At 31.2% G+C, this 19963-nt stretch overlaps 1 protein-coding gene across 7 annotated transcripts in view; it reads right to left on the bottom strand.

Moving 5' to 3' along the window:
* LOC130360711 (desmin-like) overlaps positions 1–19963 on the bottom strand; it is a 62008-nt gene that overhangs the window by 11320 nt on the left and 30725 nt on the right. For 5 of the 7 annotated variants that reach the window (XM_056563265.1, XM_056563268.1, XM_056563267.1 and 2 more), the window contains one exon: positions 43–190. In XM_056563265.1, coding sequence (XP_056419240.1) covers positions 43–190 — 148 coding nt within the window. Of the gene's footprint in view, positions 1–42; positions 217–2612; positions 2776–19963 lie in introns of those variants that run through there. The other 2 variants (XM_056563269.1, XM_056563270.1) reach the window with 2 other exon arrangements.

The raw sequence follows: 19963 nt of genomic DNA, 5'->3' as shown, positions 1-19963 counted from the left end.
TAGGTGACTGTTCTAGCGGTAGAGATGGCACTGAAGTCCTACCCTCTCGATGTATTTGGTCAGACGGTCATTGAGAACGATCATTTCCCGCTTCTCATTGCTCCTGGTGCTCAGGAATTCTTGGTTTGCTGCGCTGGCCGCGTCTAGATCCACCGGGAGGTATGCTGCCGCACAACTATGGGCCATATAGCTGGGGGAAGGATACATCACTTTCTTCTACCATGAGGATTTTTATTATTATTACTAATAAATACTAATACCATATTATTCTTCATATTTTACTACAAATATGAAGAACAATCATAATAATAAATACTAATACCATATTATTCTTCATATTTTACTACAAATATGAAGAACAATCATAATAATAATAAATACTAATACCATATTATTCTTCATATTTTACTACAAATATGAAGAACAATCATAATGATAATAAATACTAATACGATACTATTATTCATATTTTACTACAAATATGAAGAACAATCATAATAATAAATACTAATACGATATTATTATTCATATTTTACTACAAATATGAAGAACAATCATAATAATAAATACTAATACGATATTATTATTCATATTTTACTACAAATATGAAGAACAATCATAATAATAATAATAATAATAAATACTAATACGATATTATTATTAATATTTTACTAAAAATATGAAGAACAATCATAATAATAATAAATACTAATACGATATTATTATTCATATTTTACTAAAAATATGAAGAACAATCATAATAATAATAAATACTAATACGATATTATTATTCATATTTTACTACTACTACTACTAATAATAATAATAATCATCATCATCATCATCATAATCATCATCAGCAGCATCATAATAATATAATTCAGTTGTCATAATCATCATCACCATAATAATATAATTCAATTGTCATAATCATCATCATCACCATAATAATATAATTCTGTTGTATTTCTTTGCATTGAGAAACATACATTTCGACAAGTTTCCTCTAACCCAGTGGCCGTCCAGATTGGCCGACCATTATCGGACAGCAGATGATGGTCATACAGTGAGAACAGCCAATGACATTAATATCATTCATACAGTAGATAAATATATCTAGTTTGCTATGAGCTCGGAGTATATATACATGTTAATATAGAAAGTATCTATTCACAGCAGAAGATTAATATTACTGTATTCCAGACACTCGGAGAAAGAGAAAACAATCTTGTTTTTGGTTTATTTGGCTACATAGATGATTCTTATCTCCGATCCTATTCCAGAAGCATAAAACATCGATTTTCTATATTTGTCATTTTATGCCGTTTGTGAATTGTTCTACCAGTAGTTATAGAAGATCTGGCAGAAATAGATATATAGATTTTTTTCATTGATATCATTTAAACAACGTCCATGTCTATTGGTGAAAAAACTATTTTAACTCTCACAACCGATAAAATAGATTATACAGACGTAAATATAATGTAAATATGAATATATAAATAGGCAGATAGTGATAGGAATGAAAGAAAGATAAATACATGGATATAGATACTGGGTAAAGATAGATAACTAGCTAAAGTGATGGAATAATAAATAGATAATAGACAGATAGATAGATAATAGATAGAAAGATAGATAGATAATAGATAGATGATAGATAATAGATAGATGATAAATAATAGATAGATAGATAAAAGATAAATTATAGATAGATATGAGATAGATAGATAGATCGATAGATAGATAAATAGAAAGATAGATGGATAAATAATAGATAAATTATAGATAGATAGATAGATAATAGATAGATACATAGAAAGATAGATGATAGATATATAAATTATAGATAGACATGAGATAGATAGTAGATAGATAGATAGATAGATGATAGATAGATCATAGATAGATAAAAGATAAATTATAGATAGATATGAGATAGAGAGATAGATGATAGATAGATAAATAGAAAGATAGATTGATAGATAATAGATACATTATAGATAGATAATAGATACATAGAAAGATAGATGATAGATATATAAATTATAGATAGATATGAGATAGATAGTAGATAGATAGATATATAGATAGATAGATGATAGATAGATATGAGATAGATAGATAGATAGATAGATAGATAGATGATAGATAGATGATAGATAATAGATAGATGATAGATAATAGATATATAGATAATAGATACATAGAAAGATAGATGATAAATAGATAATAGATAAATTATAGATAGTTAGATAGATATGAGATAGATAGATAGATAGATAGATAGATATGAGATAGATGAAGATAGATAGATAAACAGATAGATAGATAGATAGATAGCTAGATAGATAAATAAACAGATAGATAATAGATGGATAGATAAACATAGATAAAGATGGATGGATGGATGGATGGATAGATCAGTAAAGCTATGTATAAATTATCAACATAAATAAACAAAATAAAAGCAAATAAATGCCTTCTACCCGATGTGGAGAATGATTTTAATGCGGGCACTAGACAGTTAAACCGTTAGGATTCTGAGTAACCACAGACAGGACATAGAGATAATTGTCACGTATTAGTATACTTTGTTTATATATCTTTACCTGACTTTTCCTGGTCATGTTAATATCCCGGTGACGGAGGATAATACAGAATATATATTGCCGGCTATGATACACTACGCCATATATTTATATTTGTACATTTCAAGACTTCACTATAGTGCTCTATAAACAGTGGTCTCCAAACTGCAGCCCTCCAGATGTGGCAAAATTACAACTCCCAGCATGCCCGGACAGCCGTTGGCTGTCCGGGCATGCTGAGAGTTGTAGTTTTGCAACATCCAGAGGGCCACAGTTTGGAGACCACTGCATATAAGAACCTATTTGTGTCTCAATTTGTATGAACAATGCCCATTTATTTTTTGGTACTGCACCCCATCGTTATTTTATATGCTTTCTATACTTTAGAATCAGATTTGTTCAATAGCTAATTTAATGCATTTATAACAAAGCACAAATGAGCATGATTCCATCTCAGAACCGCAAAAGTACATGAAATGAATATATAAATATATAAGCAGCTATTTTAAGACCAATTCATTTAATAAGAAGACATTTACAGAACGCTGAAAAAAATAAGTATTACTCATTTTATTTATTTTTTCTCCCCAAAATAGAATGACTTTTTAATAACAACCTTTTGTTTAAAATTAATAAAGACTATGTATGACTTTTGACGTTAAACAAATTAAGGTTCTGTACATGGAGGATTTACTGCATTCTAAATCCAAATAGCAAACAAAGTACTTCATTTAATTGTAAACAGAACTGTAACCCTTTCCATGCTGCTTCTTAATAACCAATAATATGATTTATGTGGGGATCTCTTCACGTATTCAAGACCCCTGACCTGATTTGGAAGTCTGGTCTCTTAACCTTTTCAGTGCTAGGTTACACCAGAAGTGGGAGGATTCTGGTGCAGGAAGTATGGATCATGTTCCTGGAGCAGAATCAGCAGACAACAGGGTTAAACAGAAGTGGGGGGGGGGGAAATATTGGAATGCTATACAAGTAGACTAATATCCAGAAAGGTGCCTTGGCCACCTATGGAGTATTTATTTGGTTAAAATACAGAATTTGCATAGAACACCACAAATTGTGTGTACATTTACATATCAACAACCACATGCTGGCATAATCATTTAGTAAGATAAAAAGAAATTGATGTACACCTTAAGTCAGCTTTTTTGGACCCACCATGACCTATGGTGGTCAAAATAAAAGTTCCTGTATAGTTGATCTGCAGAACGCTAAAAATAACCTATAGAAGATACATATGCTGATATGGAGATCACATCTCATAAGGAATGGAAAGCCCTACTACCAATTTACAAGATGTATTCATTGGCTGAATATACTATCTAAAAATTCAGATAACGGGTCTAATGGACATTTTTCTATTGTTATTTCTACCAGTGGTAGCTGACTACACACCATAGATATTCTTACTTTTTTGGGCTAGAAAAAAAAAAAAAACATTTCAAATGTAATGTTCCTTTTTAAAATGAAAACTGCAAACTGAGGTCTGTGCCATTTCTACTCTACACAGACCTGAGACAATTATTATTGTTTAGTTGAACTTTATTAGTGTTAGCAAATGGATGCACTAAAATATACATTTTATAGCTATGAATAATAAATCATCCATGGTTCTTATAATATATGCAATCACTTGCTCGTATATTTATCTGACACTGTTTATTCTAAAACTTTGAGTAATATTACAAAAAGAAAGATCAATAAAACGGTGTTCTCTCAGAAAGCCAATACACTTGCATACACACTAACAAAAGCTATGCTTTACACCTGCATACACACTAATAAAAGCTTTGCTTTACACCTGCATACACACTAATAAAAGCTATGCTTTACACCTATATACACACTAATAAAAGCTATGCTTTACACCTGCATACACACTAATAAAAGCTATGCTTTACACCTATATACACACTAATAAAAGCTATGTTTTACACCTATATACACACTAATAAAAGCTATGCTTTACACCTGCATACACACTAATAAAAGCTATGCTTTACACCTATATACACACTAATGAAAGCTATGCTTTACACCTATATAAACACTAATAAAAGCTATGCTTTACACCTGCATACACACTAATAAAAGCTATGCTTTACACCTGCATACACACTAATAAAAGCTATGCTTTACACCTATATACACACTAATGAAAGCTATGCTTTACACCTATATAAACACTAATAAAAGCTATGCTTTACACCTGCATACACACTAATAAAAGCTATGCTTTACACCTGCATACACACTAATAAAAGCTATGCTTTACACCTGCATACACACTAATAAAAGCTATGCTTTACACCTGCACACACACTAATAAAAGCTATGCTTTACACCTATATACACACTAATAAAAGCTATGCTTTACACCTGCATACACACTAATAAAAGCTATGCTTTACACCTATATACACACTAATAAAAGCTATGCTTTACACCTGCATACACACTAATAAAAGCTATGCTTTACACCTATATACACACTAATAAAAGCTATGCTTTAACCTAAATACACAATAATAAAAGCTATGCTTTACACCTATATACACACTAATAAAAGCTATGCTTTACACCTGCATACACACTAATAAAAGCTATGCTTTACACCTGCATACACACTAATAAAAGCTATGCTTTACACCTATATACACACTAATAAAAGCTATGCTTTACATCTGCATACACACTAATAAAAGCTATGCTTTACACCTGCATACACACTAATAAAAGCTATGCTTTACACCTATATACACACTAATAAAAGCTATGCTTTACACCTGCATACACACTAATAAAAGCTATGCTTTACACCTGCATACACAATAATAAAAGCTATGCTTTACACCTATATACACACTAATGAAAGCTATGCTTTACACCTATATAAACACTAATAAAAGCTATGCTTTACACCTATATACACACTAATAAAAGCTATGCTTTACACCTGCATACACACTAATAAAAGCTATGCTTTACACCTATATACACACTAATAAAAGCTATGCTTTACACCTGCATACACACTAATAAAAGCTATGCTTTACACCTATATACACACTAATAAAAGCTATGCTTTACACCTATATACACACTAATAAAAGTTATGCTTTACACCTATATACACACTAATAAAAGCTATGCTTTACACCTGCATACACACTAATAAAAGCTATGCTTTACACCTGCATACACACTAATAAAAGCTATGCTTTACACCTATATACACACTAATAAAAGCTATGCTTTACACCTGCATACACACTAATAAAAGCTATGCTTTACACCTGCATACACACTAATAAATGCTATGCTTTACACCTATATACACACTAATGAAAGCTATGCTTTACACCTATATAAACACTAATAAAAGCTATGCTTTACACCTATATACACACTAATAAAAGCTATGCTTTACACCTGCATACACACTAATAAAAGCTATGCTTTACACCTGCATACACACTAATAAAAGCTATGCTTTACACCTATATACACACTAATAAAAGCTATGATTTACACCTGCATACACACTAATAAAAGCTATGCTTTACACCTATATACACACTAATAAAAGCTATGCTTTACACCTATATACACACTAATAAAAGCTATGCTTTACACCTGCATACACACTAATAAAAGCTATGCTTTACACCTATATACACACTAATAAAAGCTATGCTTTACACCTATATACACACTAATAAACGCTATGCTTTACACTTATATACACACTAATAAAAGCTATGCTTTACACCTGCATACACACTAATAAAAGCTATGCTTTACACCTATATACACACTAATAAAAGCTATGCTTTACACCTATATACACACTAATAAAAGCTATGCTTTACACCTGCATACACACTAATAAAAGCTATGCTTTACACCTATATACACACTAATAAAAGCTATGCTTTACACCTGCATACACACTAATAAAAGCTATGCTTTACACCTATATACACACTAATAAAAGCTATGCTTTACACCTATATACACACTAATAAAAGCTATGCTTTACACCTATATACACACTAATAAAAGCTATGCTTTACACCTATATACACACTAATAAAAGCTATGCTTTACACCTATATACACACTAATAAAAGCTATGCTTTACACCTATATACACACTAATAAAAGCTATGCTTTACACCTGCAAACACACTAATAAAAGCTAGGCTTTACACCTATATACACACTAATAAAAGCTATGCTTTACACCTATATACACACTAATAAAAGCTATGCTTTACACCTATATACACACTAATAAAAGCTATGCTTTACACCTATATACACACTAATAAAAGCTATGCTTTACACCTGCATACACACTAATAAAAGCTGTGCTTTACACCTGCATACAAACTGATAAAAGCTATGCTTTACACCTATATACACACACTAATAAAAGCTATGCTTTACACCTGCATACACACTAATAAAAGCTATGCTTTACACCTGCATACACACTAATAAAAGCTATGCTTTACACATGCATACACACTAATAAAAGCTATGCTTTACACCTGCAAACACACTAATAAAAGCTATGCTTTACACCTATATACACACTAATAAAAGCTATGCTTTACACCTGCATACACACTAATAAAAGCTATGCTTTACACCTATATACACACTAATAAAAGCTATGCTTTACACCTGCATACACAATAATAAAAGCTACGCTTTACACCTATATACACACTAATAAAAGCTATGCTTTACACCTGCATACACACTAATAAAAGCTATGCTTTACACCTGCATACACACTAATAAAAGCTATGCTTTACACCTATATACACACTAATAAAAGCTATGCTTTACACCTGCAAACACACTAATAAAAGCTATGCTTTACACCTGCAAACACACTAATAAAAGCTATGCTTTACACCTATATACACACTAATAAAAGCTATGCTTTACACCTATATACTAACTAATAAAAGCTATGCTTTACACCTATATACACAGTAATAAAAGCTATGCTTTAAACCTATATACACACTAAGAAAAGCTATGGTTTACACCTATATACACACTAATAAAAGCTATGCTTTACACCTGCTTACACACTAATAAAAGCTATGCTTTACACCTGCATACACACTAATAAAAGCTATGCTTTACACCTATATACACACTAATGAAAGCTATGCTTTACACCTGCATACACACTAATAAAAGCTATGCTTTACACTTGCATACACACTAATAAAAGCTATGCTTTACACCTATATACACACTAATAAAAGCTATGCTTTATACCTATATACACACTAATAAAAGCTATGCTTTACACCTATATACACACTAATAAAAGCTATGCTTTACACCGGCATACGCACTAATAAAAGCTATGCTTTACACCTGCATACACACTAATAAAAGCTATGCTTTACACATGCCTACACACTAATAAAAGCTATGCTTTACACCTGCAAACACACTAATTAAAGCTATGCTTTACACCTATATACACACTAATAAAAGCTATGCTTTACACCTATATGCACACTAATGAAAGCTATGCTTTACACCTGCAGACACACTAATAAAAGCTATGCTTTACACTTGCATACACACTAATAAAAGCTATGCTTTACACCTATATACGCACTAATAAAAGCTATGCTTTACACCTATATACACACTAATAAAAGCTATGCTTTACACCTGCATACACACTAATAAAAGCTATGCTTTACACCTGCATACACACTAATACAAGCTATGCTTGACACCTATATACACACTAATAAAAGCTATGCTTTACACCTATATACACACTAATAAAAGCTATGCTTTACACCTATATACACACTAATAAAAGCTATGCTTTACACCTATATACACACTAATGAAAGCTATGCTTTACACCTATATACACACTAATAAAAGCTATGCTTTACACCTATATACATACTAATAAAAGCTATGCTTTACACCTGCATACACACTAATAAAAGCTATGCTGTACACCTATATACACACTAATAAAAGCTATGCTTTACACCTATAGACACACTAATAAAAGCTATGCTTTACACCTATATACACACTAATAAAAGCTATGCTTTACACCTGCATACACACTAATAAAAGCTATGCTTTACACCTATATACACACTAATAAAAGCTATGCTTTACACCTGCATACACACTAATAAAAGCTATGCTTTACACCTATATAAACACTAATAAAAGCTATGCTTTACACCTATATACACACTAATAAAAGCTATGCTTTACACCTATATACACACTAATAAAAGCTATGCTTTACACCTATATACACACTAATAAAAGCTATGCTTTACACCTATATACACACTAATAAAAGCTATGCTTTACACCTGCATACACACTAATAAAAGCTATCCTTTACACCTATATACACACTAATAAAAGCTATGCTTTACACCTGCATACACACTAATAAAAGCTATGCTTTACACCTATATACACACTAATAAAAGCTATGCTTTACACCTATATACACACTAATAAAAGCTATGCTTTACACCTGCAAACACACTAATAAAAGCTATGCTTTACACCTATATACACACTAATAAAAGCTATGCTTTACACCTATATACACACTAATAAAAGCTATGCTTTACACCTATATACACACACTAATAAAAGCTATGCTTTACACCTATATACACATTAATAAAAGCTATGCTTTACACCTATATACACACTATTAAAAGCTATGCTTTACACCTATATACACACTAATAAAAGCTATGCTTTACACCTATAGACACACTAATAAAAGCAATGCTTTACACCTATAGACATACTAATAAAAGCTATGCTTTACATCTATATACACACTAATAAAAGCTATGCTTTACACATATAGACAAACTAATAAAAGCTATGCTTTACACCTATATACACACTAATAAAAGCTATGCTTTACACCTGCATATACACTAATAAAAGCTATGCTTTACACCTATATACACACTAATAAAAGCTATGCTTTACACCTCTATACACACTAATAAAAGCTATGCTTTACACCTGCATACACACTAATAAAAGCTATGCTTTACACCTGCATACACACTAATGAAAGCTATGCTTTACACCTATATACACACTAATAAAAGCTATGCTTTACACCTGCATACACACTAATAAAAGCTATGCTTTACACCTGCATACACACTAATAAAAGCTATGCTTTACACCTATATACACACTAATAAAAGCTATGCTTTACACCTGCATACACACTAATAAAAGCTATGCTTTACACCTATATACACACTAATAAAAGCTATGCTTTTCACCTATATACACATTAATAAAAGCTATGCTTTACACCTATATACACACTATTAAAAGCTATGCTTTACACCTATATACACACTAATAAAAGCTATGCTTTACACCTATAGACACACTAATAAAAGCTGTGCTTTACACCTGCATACACACTAATAAAAGCTATGCTTTACACCTGCATACAAACTGATAAAAGCTATGCTTTACACCTATATATACACTAATAAAAGCTATGCTTTACACCTATTTACACACTAATAAAAGCTATGCTTTACACCTATTTACACACTAATAAAAGCTATGCTTTACACCTATATACACACTAATAAAAGCTATGCTTTACACCTATATACACACTAATAAAAGCTATGCTTTACACCTATATACACACTATTAAAAACTATGCTTTACACCTGCATACACACTAATAAAAGCTATGCTTTACACCTATATACACACTAATAAAAGCTATGCTTTACACCTATATAAACACTAATAAAAGCTATGCTTTACACCTATATATACACTAATAAAAGCTATGCTTTACACCTATATACACACTAATAAAAGCTATGCTTTACACCTATATACACATTAATAAAAGCTATGCTTTACACCTATATACACACTATTAAAAGCTATGCTTTACACCTATATACACACTAATAAAAGCTATGCTTTACACCTATAGACACACTAATAAAAGCTATGCTTTACACCTGCAAACACACTAATAAAAGCTATGCTTTACACCTATATACACACTAATAAAAGCTATGCTTTACACCTATATACACACTAATTAAAGCTATGCTTTACACCTATATACACACTAATAAAAGCTATGCTTTACACCTATATACACACTAATAAAAGCTATGCTTTACACCTATATACACATTAATAAAAGCTATGCTTTACACCTATATACACACTATTAAAAGCTATGCTTTACACCTATATACACACTAATAAAAGCTATGCTTTACACCTATATGCACTCTAATGAAAGCTATGCTTTACACCTGCAGACACACTAATAAAAGCTATGCTTTACACTTGCATACACACTAATAAAAGCTATGCTTTACACCTATATACGCACTAATAAAAGCTATGCTTTACACCTATATACACACTAATAAAAGCTATGCTTTACACCTGCATACACACTAATAAAAGCTATGCTTTACACCTGCATACACACTAATACAAGCTATGCTTGACACCTATATACACACTAATAAAAGCTATGCTTTACACCTATATACATACTAATAAAAGCTATGCTTTACACCTGCATACACACTAATAAAAGCTATGCTGTACACCTATATACACACTAATAAAAGCTATGCTTTACACCTATAGACACACTAATAAAAGCTATGCTTTACACCTATATACACACTAATAAAAGCTATGCTTTACACCTGCATACACACTAATAAAAGCTATGCTTTACACCTATATACACACTAATAAAAGCTATGCTTTACACCTGCATACACACTAATAAAAGCTATGCTTCACACCTATATAAACACTAATAAAAGCTATGCTTTACACCTATATACACACTAATAAAAGCTATGCTTTACACCTATATACACACTAATAAAAGCTATGCTTTACACCTATATACACACTAATAAAAGCTATGCTTTACACCTATATACACACTAATAAAAGCTATGCTTTACACCTGCATACACACTAATAAAAGCTATCCTTTACACCTATATACACACTAATAAAAGCTATGCTTTACACCTATATACACACTAATAAAAGCTATGCTTTTCACCTATATACACATTAATAAAAGCTATGCTTTACACCTATATACACACTATTAAAAGCTATGCTTTACACCTATATACACACTAATAAAAGCTATGCTTTACACCAATAGACACACTAATAAAAGCTGTGCTTTACACCTGCATACACACTAATAAAAGCTATGCTTTACACCTGCATACAAACTGATAAAAGCTATGCTTTACACCTATATATACACTAATAAAAGCTATGCTTTACACCTATTTACACACTAATAAAAGCTATGCTTTACACCTATTTACACACTAATAAAAGCTATGCTTTACACCTATATACACACTAATAAAAGCTATGCTTTACACCTATATACACACTAATAAAAGCTATGCTTTACACCTATATACACACTATTAAAAACTATGCTTTACACCTGCATACACACTAATAAAAGCTATGCTTTACACCTATATACACACTAATAAAAGCTATGCTTTACACCTATATAAACACTAATAAAAGCTATGCTTTACACCTATATATACACTAATAAAAGCTATGCTTTACACCTATATACACACTAATAAAAGCTATGCTTTACACCTATATACACATTAATAAAAGCTATGCTTTACACCTATATACACACTATTAAAAGCTATGCTTTACACCTATATACACACTAATAAAAGCTATGCTTTACACCTATAGACACACTAATAAAAGCTATGCTTTACACCTGCAAACACACTAATAAAAGCTATGCTTTACACCTATATACACACTAATAAAAGCTATGCTTTACACCTATATACACACTAATTAAAGCTATGCTTTACACCTATATACACACTAATAAAAGCTATGCTTTACACCTATATACACACTAATAAAAGCTATGCTTTACACCTATATACACATTAATAAAAGCTATGCTTTACACCTATATACACACTATTAAAAGCTATGCTTTACACCTATATACACACTAATAAAAGCTATGCTTTACACCTATATGCACACTAATGAAAGCTATGCTTTACACCTGCAGACACACTAATAAAAGCTATGCTTTACACTTGCATACACACTAATAAAAGCTATGCTTTACACCTATATACGCACTAATAAAAGCTATGCTTTACACCTATATACACACTAATAAAAGCTATGCTTTACACCTGCATACACACTAATAAAAGCTATGCTTTACACCTGCATACACACTAATACAAGCTATGCTTGACACCTATATACACACTAATAAAAGCTATGCTTTACACCTATATACACACTAATAAAAGCTATGCTTTACACCTATATACACACTAATAAAAGCTATGCTTTACACCTATATACACACTAATGAAAGCTATGCTTTACACCTATATACACACTAATAAAAGCTATGCTTTACACCTATATACATACTAATAAAAGCTATGCTTTACACCTGCATACACACTAATAAAAGCTATGCTGTACACCTATATACACACTAATAAAAGCTATGCTTTACACCTATAGACACACTAATAAAAGCTATGCTTTACACCTATATACACACTAATAAAAGCTATGCTTTACACCTGCATACACACTAATAAAAGCTATGCTTTACACCTATATACACACTAATAAAAGCTATGCTTTACACCTGCATACACACTAATAAAAGCTATGCTTTACACCTATATAAACACTAATAAAAGCTATGCTTTACACCTATATACACACTAATAAAAGCTATGCTTTACACCTATATACACACTAATAAAAGCTATGCTTTACACCTATATACACACTAATAAAAGCTATGCTTTACACCTATATACACACTAATAAAAGCTATGCTTTACACCTGCATACACACTAATAAAAGCTATCCTTTACACCTATATACACACTAATAAAAGCTATGCTTTACACCTGCATACACACTAATAAAAGCTATGCTTTACACCTATATACACACTAATAAAAGCTATGCTTTACACCTATATACACACTAATAAAAGCTATGCTTTACACCTGCAAACACACTAATAAAAGCTATGCTTTACACCTATATACACACTAATAAAAGCTATGCTTTACACCTATATACACACTAATAAAAGCTATGCTTTACACCTATATACACACTAATAAAAGCTATGCTTTACACCTATATACACATTAATAAAAGCTATGCTTTACACCTATATACACACTATTAAAAGCTATGCTTTACACCTATATACACACTAATAAAAGCTATGCTTTACACCTATAGACACACTAATAAAAGCAATGCTTTACACCTATAGACATACTAATAAAAGCTATGCTTTACATCTATATACACACTAATAAAAGCTATGCTTTACACATATAGACAAACTAATAAAAGCTATGCTTTACACCTATATACACACTAATAAAAGCTATGCTTTACACCTGCATATACACTAATAAAATCTATGCTTTACACCTATATACACACTAATAAAAGCTATGCTTTACACCTCTATACACACTAATAAAAGCTATGCTTTACACCTGCATACACACTAATAAAAGCTATGCTTTACACCTGCATACACACTAATGAAAGCTATGCTTTACACCTATATACACACTAATAAAAGCTATGCTTTACACCTGCATACACACTAATAAAAGCTATGCTTTACACCTGCATACACACTAATAAAAGCTATGCTTTACACCTATATACACACTAATAAAAGCTATGCTTTACACCTGCATACACACTAATAAAAGCTATGCTTTACACCTATATACACACTAATAAAAGCTATGCTTTTCACCTATATACACATTAATAAAAGCTATGCTTTACACCTATATACACACTATTAAAAGCTATGCTTTACACCTATATACACACTAATAAAAGCTATGCTTTACACCTGCATACACACTAATAAAAGCTATCCTTTACACCTATATACACACTAATAAAAGCTATGCTTTACACCTGCATACACACTAATAAAAGCTATGCTTTACACCTATATACACACTAATAAAAGCTATGCTTTACACCTATATACACACTAATAAAAGCTATGCTTTACACCTGCAAACACACTAATAAAAGCTATGCTTTACACCTATATACACACTAATAAAAGCTATGCTTTACACCTATATACACACTAATAAAAGCTATGCTTTACACCTATATACACACTAATAAAAGCTATGCTTTACACCTATATACACATTAATAAAAGCTATGCTTTACACCTATATACACACTATTAAAAGCTATGCTTTACACCTATATACACACTAATAAAAGCTATGCTTTACACCTATAGACACACTAATAAAAGCAATGCTTTACACCTATAGACATACTAATAAAAGCTATGCTTTACATCTATATACACACTAATAAAAGCTATGCTTTACACATATAGACAAACTAATAAAAGCTATGCTTTACACCTATATACACACTAATAAAAGCTATGCTTTACACCTGCATATACACTAATAAAAGCTATGCTTTACACCTATATACACACTAATAAAAGCTATGCTTTACACCTCTATACACACTAATAAAAGCTATGCTTTACACCTGCATACACACTAATAAAAGCTATGCTTTACACCTGCATACACACTAATGAAAGCTATGCTTTACACCTATATACACACTAATAAAAGCTATGCTTTACACCTGCATACACACTAATAAAAGCTATGCTTTACACCTGCATACACACTAATAAAAGCTATGCTTTACACCTATATACACACTAATAAAAGCTATGCTTTACACCTGCATACACACTAATAAAAGCTATGCTTTACACCTATATACACACTAATAAAAGCTATGCTTTTCACCTATATACACATTAATAAAAGCTATGCTTTACACCTATATACACACTATTAAAAGCTATGCTTTACACCTATATACACACTAATAAAAGCTATGCTTTACACCTATAGACACACTAATAAAAGCTGTGCTTTACACCTGCATACACACTAATAAAAGCTATGCTTTACACCTGCATACAAACTGATAAAAGCTATGCTTTACACCTATATATACACTAATAAAAGCTATGCTTTACACCTATTTACACACTAATAAAAGCTATGCTTTACACCTATTTACACACTAATAAAAGCTATGCTTTACACCTATATACACACTAATAAAAGCTATGCTTTACACCTATATACACACTAATAAAAGCTATGCTTTACACCTATATACACACTATTAAAAACTATGCTTTACACCTGCATACACACTAATAAAAGCTATGCTTTACACCTATATACACACTAATAAAAGCTATGCTTTACACCTATATAAACACTAATAAAAGCTATGCTTTACACCTATATATACACTAATAAAAGCTATGCTTTACACCTATATACACACTAATAAAAGCTATGCTTTACACCTATATACACATTAATAAAAGCTATGCTTTACACCTATATACACACTATTAAAAGCTATGCTTTACACCTATATACACACTAATAAAAGCTATGCTTTACACCTATAGACACACTAATAAAAGCTATGCTTTACACCTGCAAACACACTAATAAAAGCTATGCTTTACACCTATATACACACTAATAAAAGCTATGCTTTACACCTATATACACACTAATTAAAGCTATGCTTTACACCTATATACACACTAATAAAAGCTATGCTTTACACCTATATACACACTAATAAAAGCTATGCTTTACACCTATATACACATTAATAAAAGCTATGCTTTACACCTATATACACACTATTAAAAGCTATGCTTTACACCTATATACACACTAATAAAAGCTATGCTTTACACCTATAGACACACTAATAAAAGCTGTGCTTTACACCTGCATACACACTAATAAAAGCTATGCTTTACACCTGCATACAAACTGATAAAAGCTATGCTTTACACCTATATACACACTAATAAAAGCTATGCTTTACACCAATTTACACACTAATAAAAGCTATGCTTTACACCTGCATACACACTAATAAAAGCTATGCTTTACACCTATATAAACACTAATAAAAGCTATGCTTTACACCTATATACACACTAATAAAAGCTATGCTTTACACCTATATACACACTATTAAAAGCTATGCTTTACACCTGCATACACACTAATAAAAGCTATGCTTTACACCTATATACACACTAATAAAAGCTATGCTTTACACCTGCAAACACACTAATAAAAGCTATGCTTTACACCTATATACACACTAACAAAAGCTATGCTTTACACCTATATACATACTAATAAAAGCTATGCTTTACACCTATATACACACTAATAAAAGCTATGCTTTAAACCTATATACACACTAATAAAAGCTATGCTTTACACCTATATACACATTAATAAAAGCTATGCTTTACACCTATATACACACTATTAAAAGCTATGCTTTACACCTATATACACACTAATAAAAGCTATGCTTTACACCTATAGACACACTAATAAAAGCTATGCTTTACACCTGCATACACACTAATAAAAGCTATGCTTTACACCTGCATACACACTAATAAAAGCTATGCTTTACACCTATATACACACTAATAAAAGCTATGCTTTACACCTATTTACACACTAATAAAAGCTATGCTTTACACCTATATACACACTAATAAAAGCTATGCTTTACACCTGCATACACACTAATAAAAGCTATGCTTTACACCTATATAAACACTAATAAAAGCTATGCTTTACACCTATATACACACTAATAAAAGCTATGCTTTACACCTATATACACACTATTAAAAGCTATGCTTTACACCTGCATACACAATAATAAATGCTATGCTTTACACCTATATAAACACTAATAAAAGCTATGCTTTACACCTATATACACACTAATAAAAGCTATGCTTTACACCTATATACACACTAATAAAAGCTATGCTTTACACCTATATACACATTAATAAAAGCTATGCTTTACACCTATATACACACTATTAAAAGCTTTGCTTTACACCTATATACACACTGATAAAAGCTATGCTTTACACCTATATACACACTAATAAAAGCTATGCTTTACACCTATTTACACACTAATAAAAGCTATGCTTTACACCTTAATACACACTAATAAAAGCTATGCTTTACACCTATATACACACTATTAAAAGCTTTGCTTTACATCTATATACACACTAATAAAAGCTATGCTTTACACATATAGACACAATAATAAAAGCTATGCTTTACACCTATAGACACACTAATAAAAGCTATGCTTTACATCTATATACACACTAATAAAAGCTATGCTTTACATCTATATACACACTAATAAAAGCTATGCTTTACACCTATAGACACACTAATAAAAGCTATGCTTTACACCTATATACACACTAATAAAAGCTATGCTTTACATCTATATACACACTAATAAAAGCTATGCTTTACACCTATAGACACACTAATAAAAGCTATGCTTTATATACACACTCTTATAAAACCTATGCTTTACACCTATATACACTCTAATAAAACCTATGTTTTATACCTATATACACCCTTATAAAACCTATGTTTTACACCTATATACACCCTTATAAAGGCTATGCTTTACACCTATATACACACTAATAAAAGCTATGCTTTATACCTATTTACACACTAATAAAGGCTATGCTTTACACCTATATACACACACATGTTTGGTTCTCAGTGGGGGGAAGAATAAATGCTGCCAGTCTAATCTGCCAATGGTTTATCTCTAGAGAAACAAAGGATCATCTTATTGAATTCCAGCACAGTCAACCTTTATATTTCTCTACATCTACTGTCAAGGCAAAGCTGTCCAACCACATACAAATGAGATCATCATCCAGTCCCCATGAAATTGGCAGGTTTTACTGTCTTTTATTTAATTTGTATGTGTTCACATATGTCAAAGGTCAGGTTCAGCTCTCTCAGTAAACTGATGACATTATGTATCATATTGTTTTTGATACAAATATAAACAGTTGGGTCCTTTTTTCTTCAAAGTGTCAATTATTAATATACAAATTCTTTCAAAAGACATCAGTCCTATGTGACAAGAAGGCTATATGCCATGTTCTTGTCAGGTGGGCCATTGGTTTTAATATATCTTTAGATAGAAATGTCATGAACCACATTTGGGTCTGATGTACCTATCAAAGTAATAATTGCAAAGAAGCTCATATAAACCATGTAACATATATAAAAAGAGAGAGAGAGAATGAAAGAAAGAAAGAAAGAAAGAAAGAAAGGGAGTGAGACAGAAAGAGAGAGAAAAAAAGAGAGAGAAGGAGAAAGGGATTGAGAGAGAAAGATAGAAAGAAAGACAGAAAGGGAGTGATAAAGAAATAGATAGATAGAAAGAAAGAAAGTAAGTGAGAGAGAAATAAAGAAAAAGAGATACAGATGAGTATTTTGTATAATAAGCTCCCCAGCTGAGAGTATTCCAGTCTACTCCAGACTGACATTATTACAGTCTACTAAAATATAATTTACAGTAGGTATCTCCATGTTGTTATAGTAGTGTACATTTATTTTTGTTACAAAGGTATTTGACTCCAGAACCAGTGGACAATGGTAATATTTCTTTGTTGGGTAAAAGCAAATCACTGACAGACATCACTCTCTAAAGATGGGTTTAGTGATTTATCAAAGAGTAACTAAAGCTGCCCATACATTTTATGGTGAACATACACTGGTGTCCAAGTGCGCATGTGGCTGACATCCATATCTCCCATACACATTCACACTTTAGTTAAACTGGCATGTATGTGCTCTTAATGGGCATTGGGTAATAAGCTGCTGCAAGACATCTCTGGAGGTGCCCCATCTCCTTGAGAACAAAAGGATTGGGCACTGAAATTCAAACGATTTATTGATAGTTGGCACACCCACTTACACCTTGAATAGTTGGCCAATCCGACAAAAATTGTTGGTTATAGCTTACTTTGCTCTTATGTGTATGGGTAAACAAGGACTAGCCAAAATGGAGCTGATCATCCATATGTTGGATCATTTCTAAGGATGTCCTAACCATCAACCTGCCAGACTTAACTGTTTTTAAAATAGTTTAAAAAAAATTGTAGTAAAAAAAACAAAAAGCAAAGGAGCAAATGATCAGTCATAACTAGCTGATCATGCTATACATGAAACCTGCTAATCATTTTACA

This window comes from Hyla sarda, chromosome 3 (genome assembly GCF_029499605.1).
Source record: "Hyla sarda isolate aHylSar1 chromosome 3, aHylSar1.hap1, whole genome shotgun sequence".
Taxonomy (NCBI): domain Eukaryota; kingdom Metazoa; phylum Chordata; class Amphibia; order Anura; family Hylidae; genus Hyla; species Hyla sarda.
Note: the sequence above shows the minus strand (reverse complement) of the source record. Positions and strands in the feature narration are given on the sequence as shown.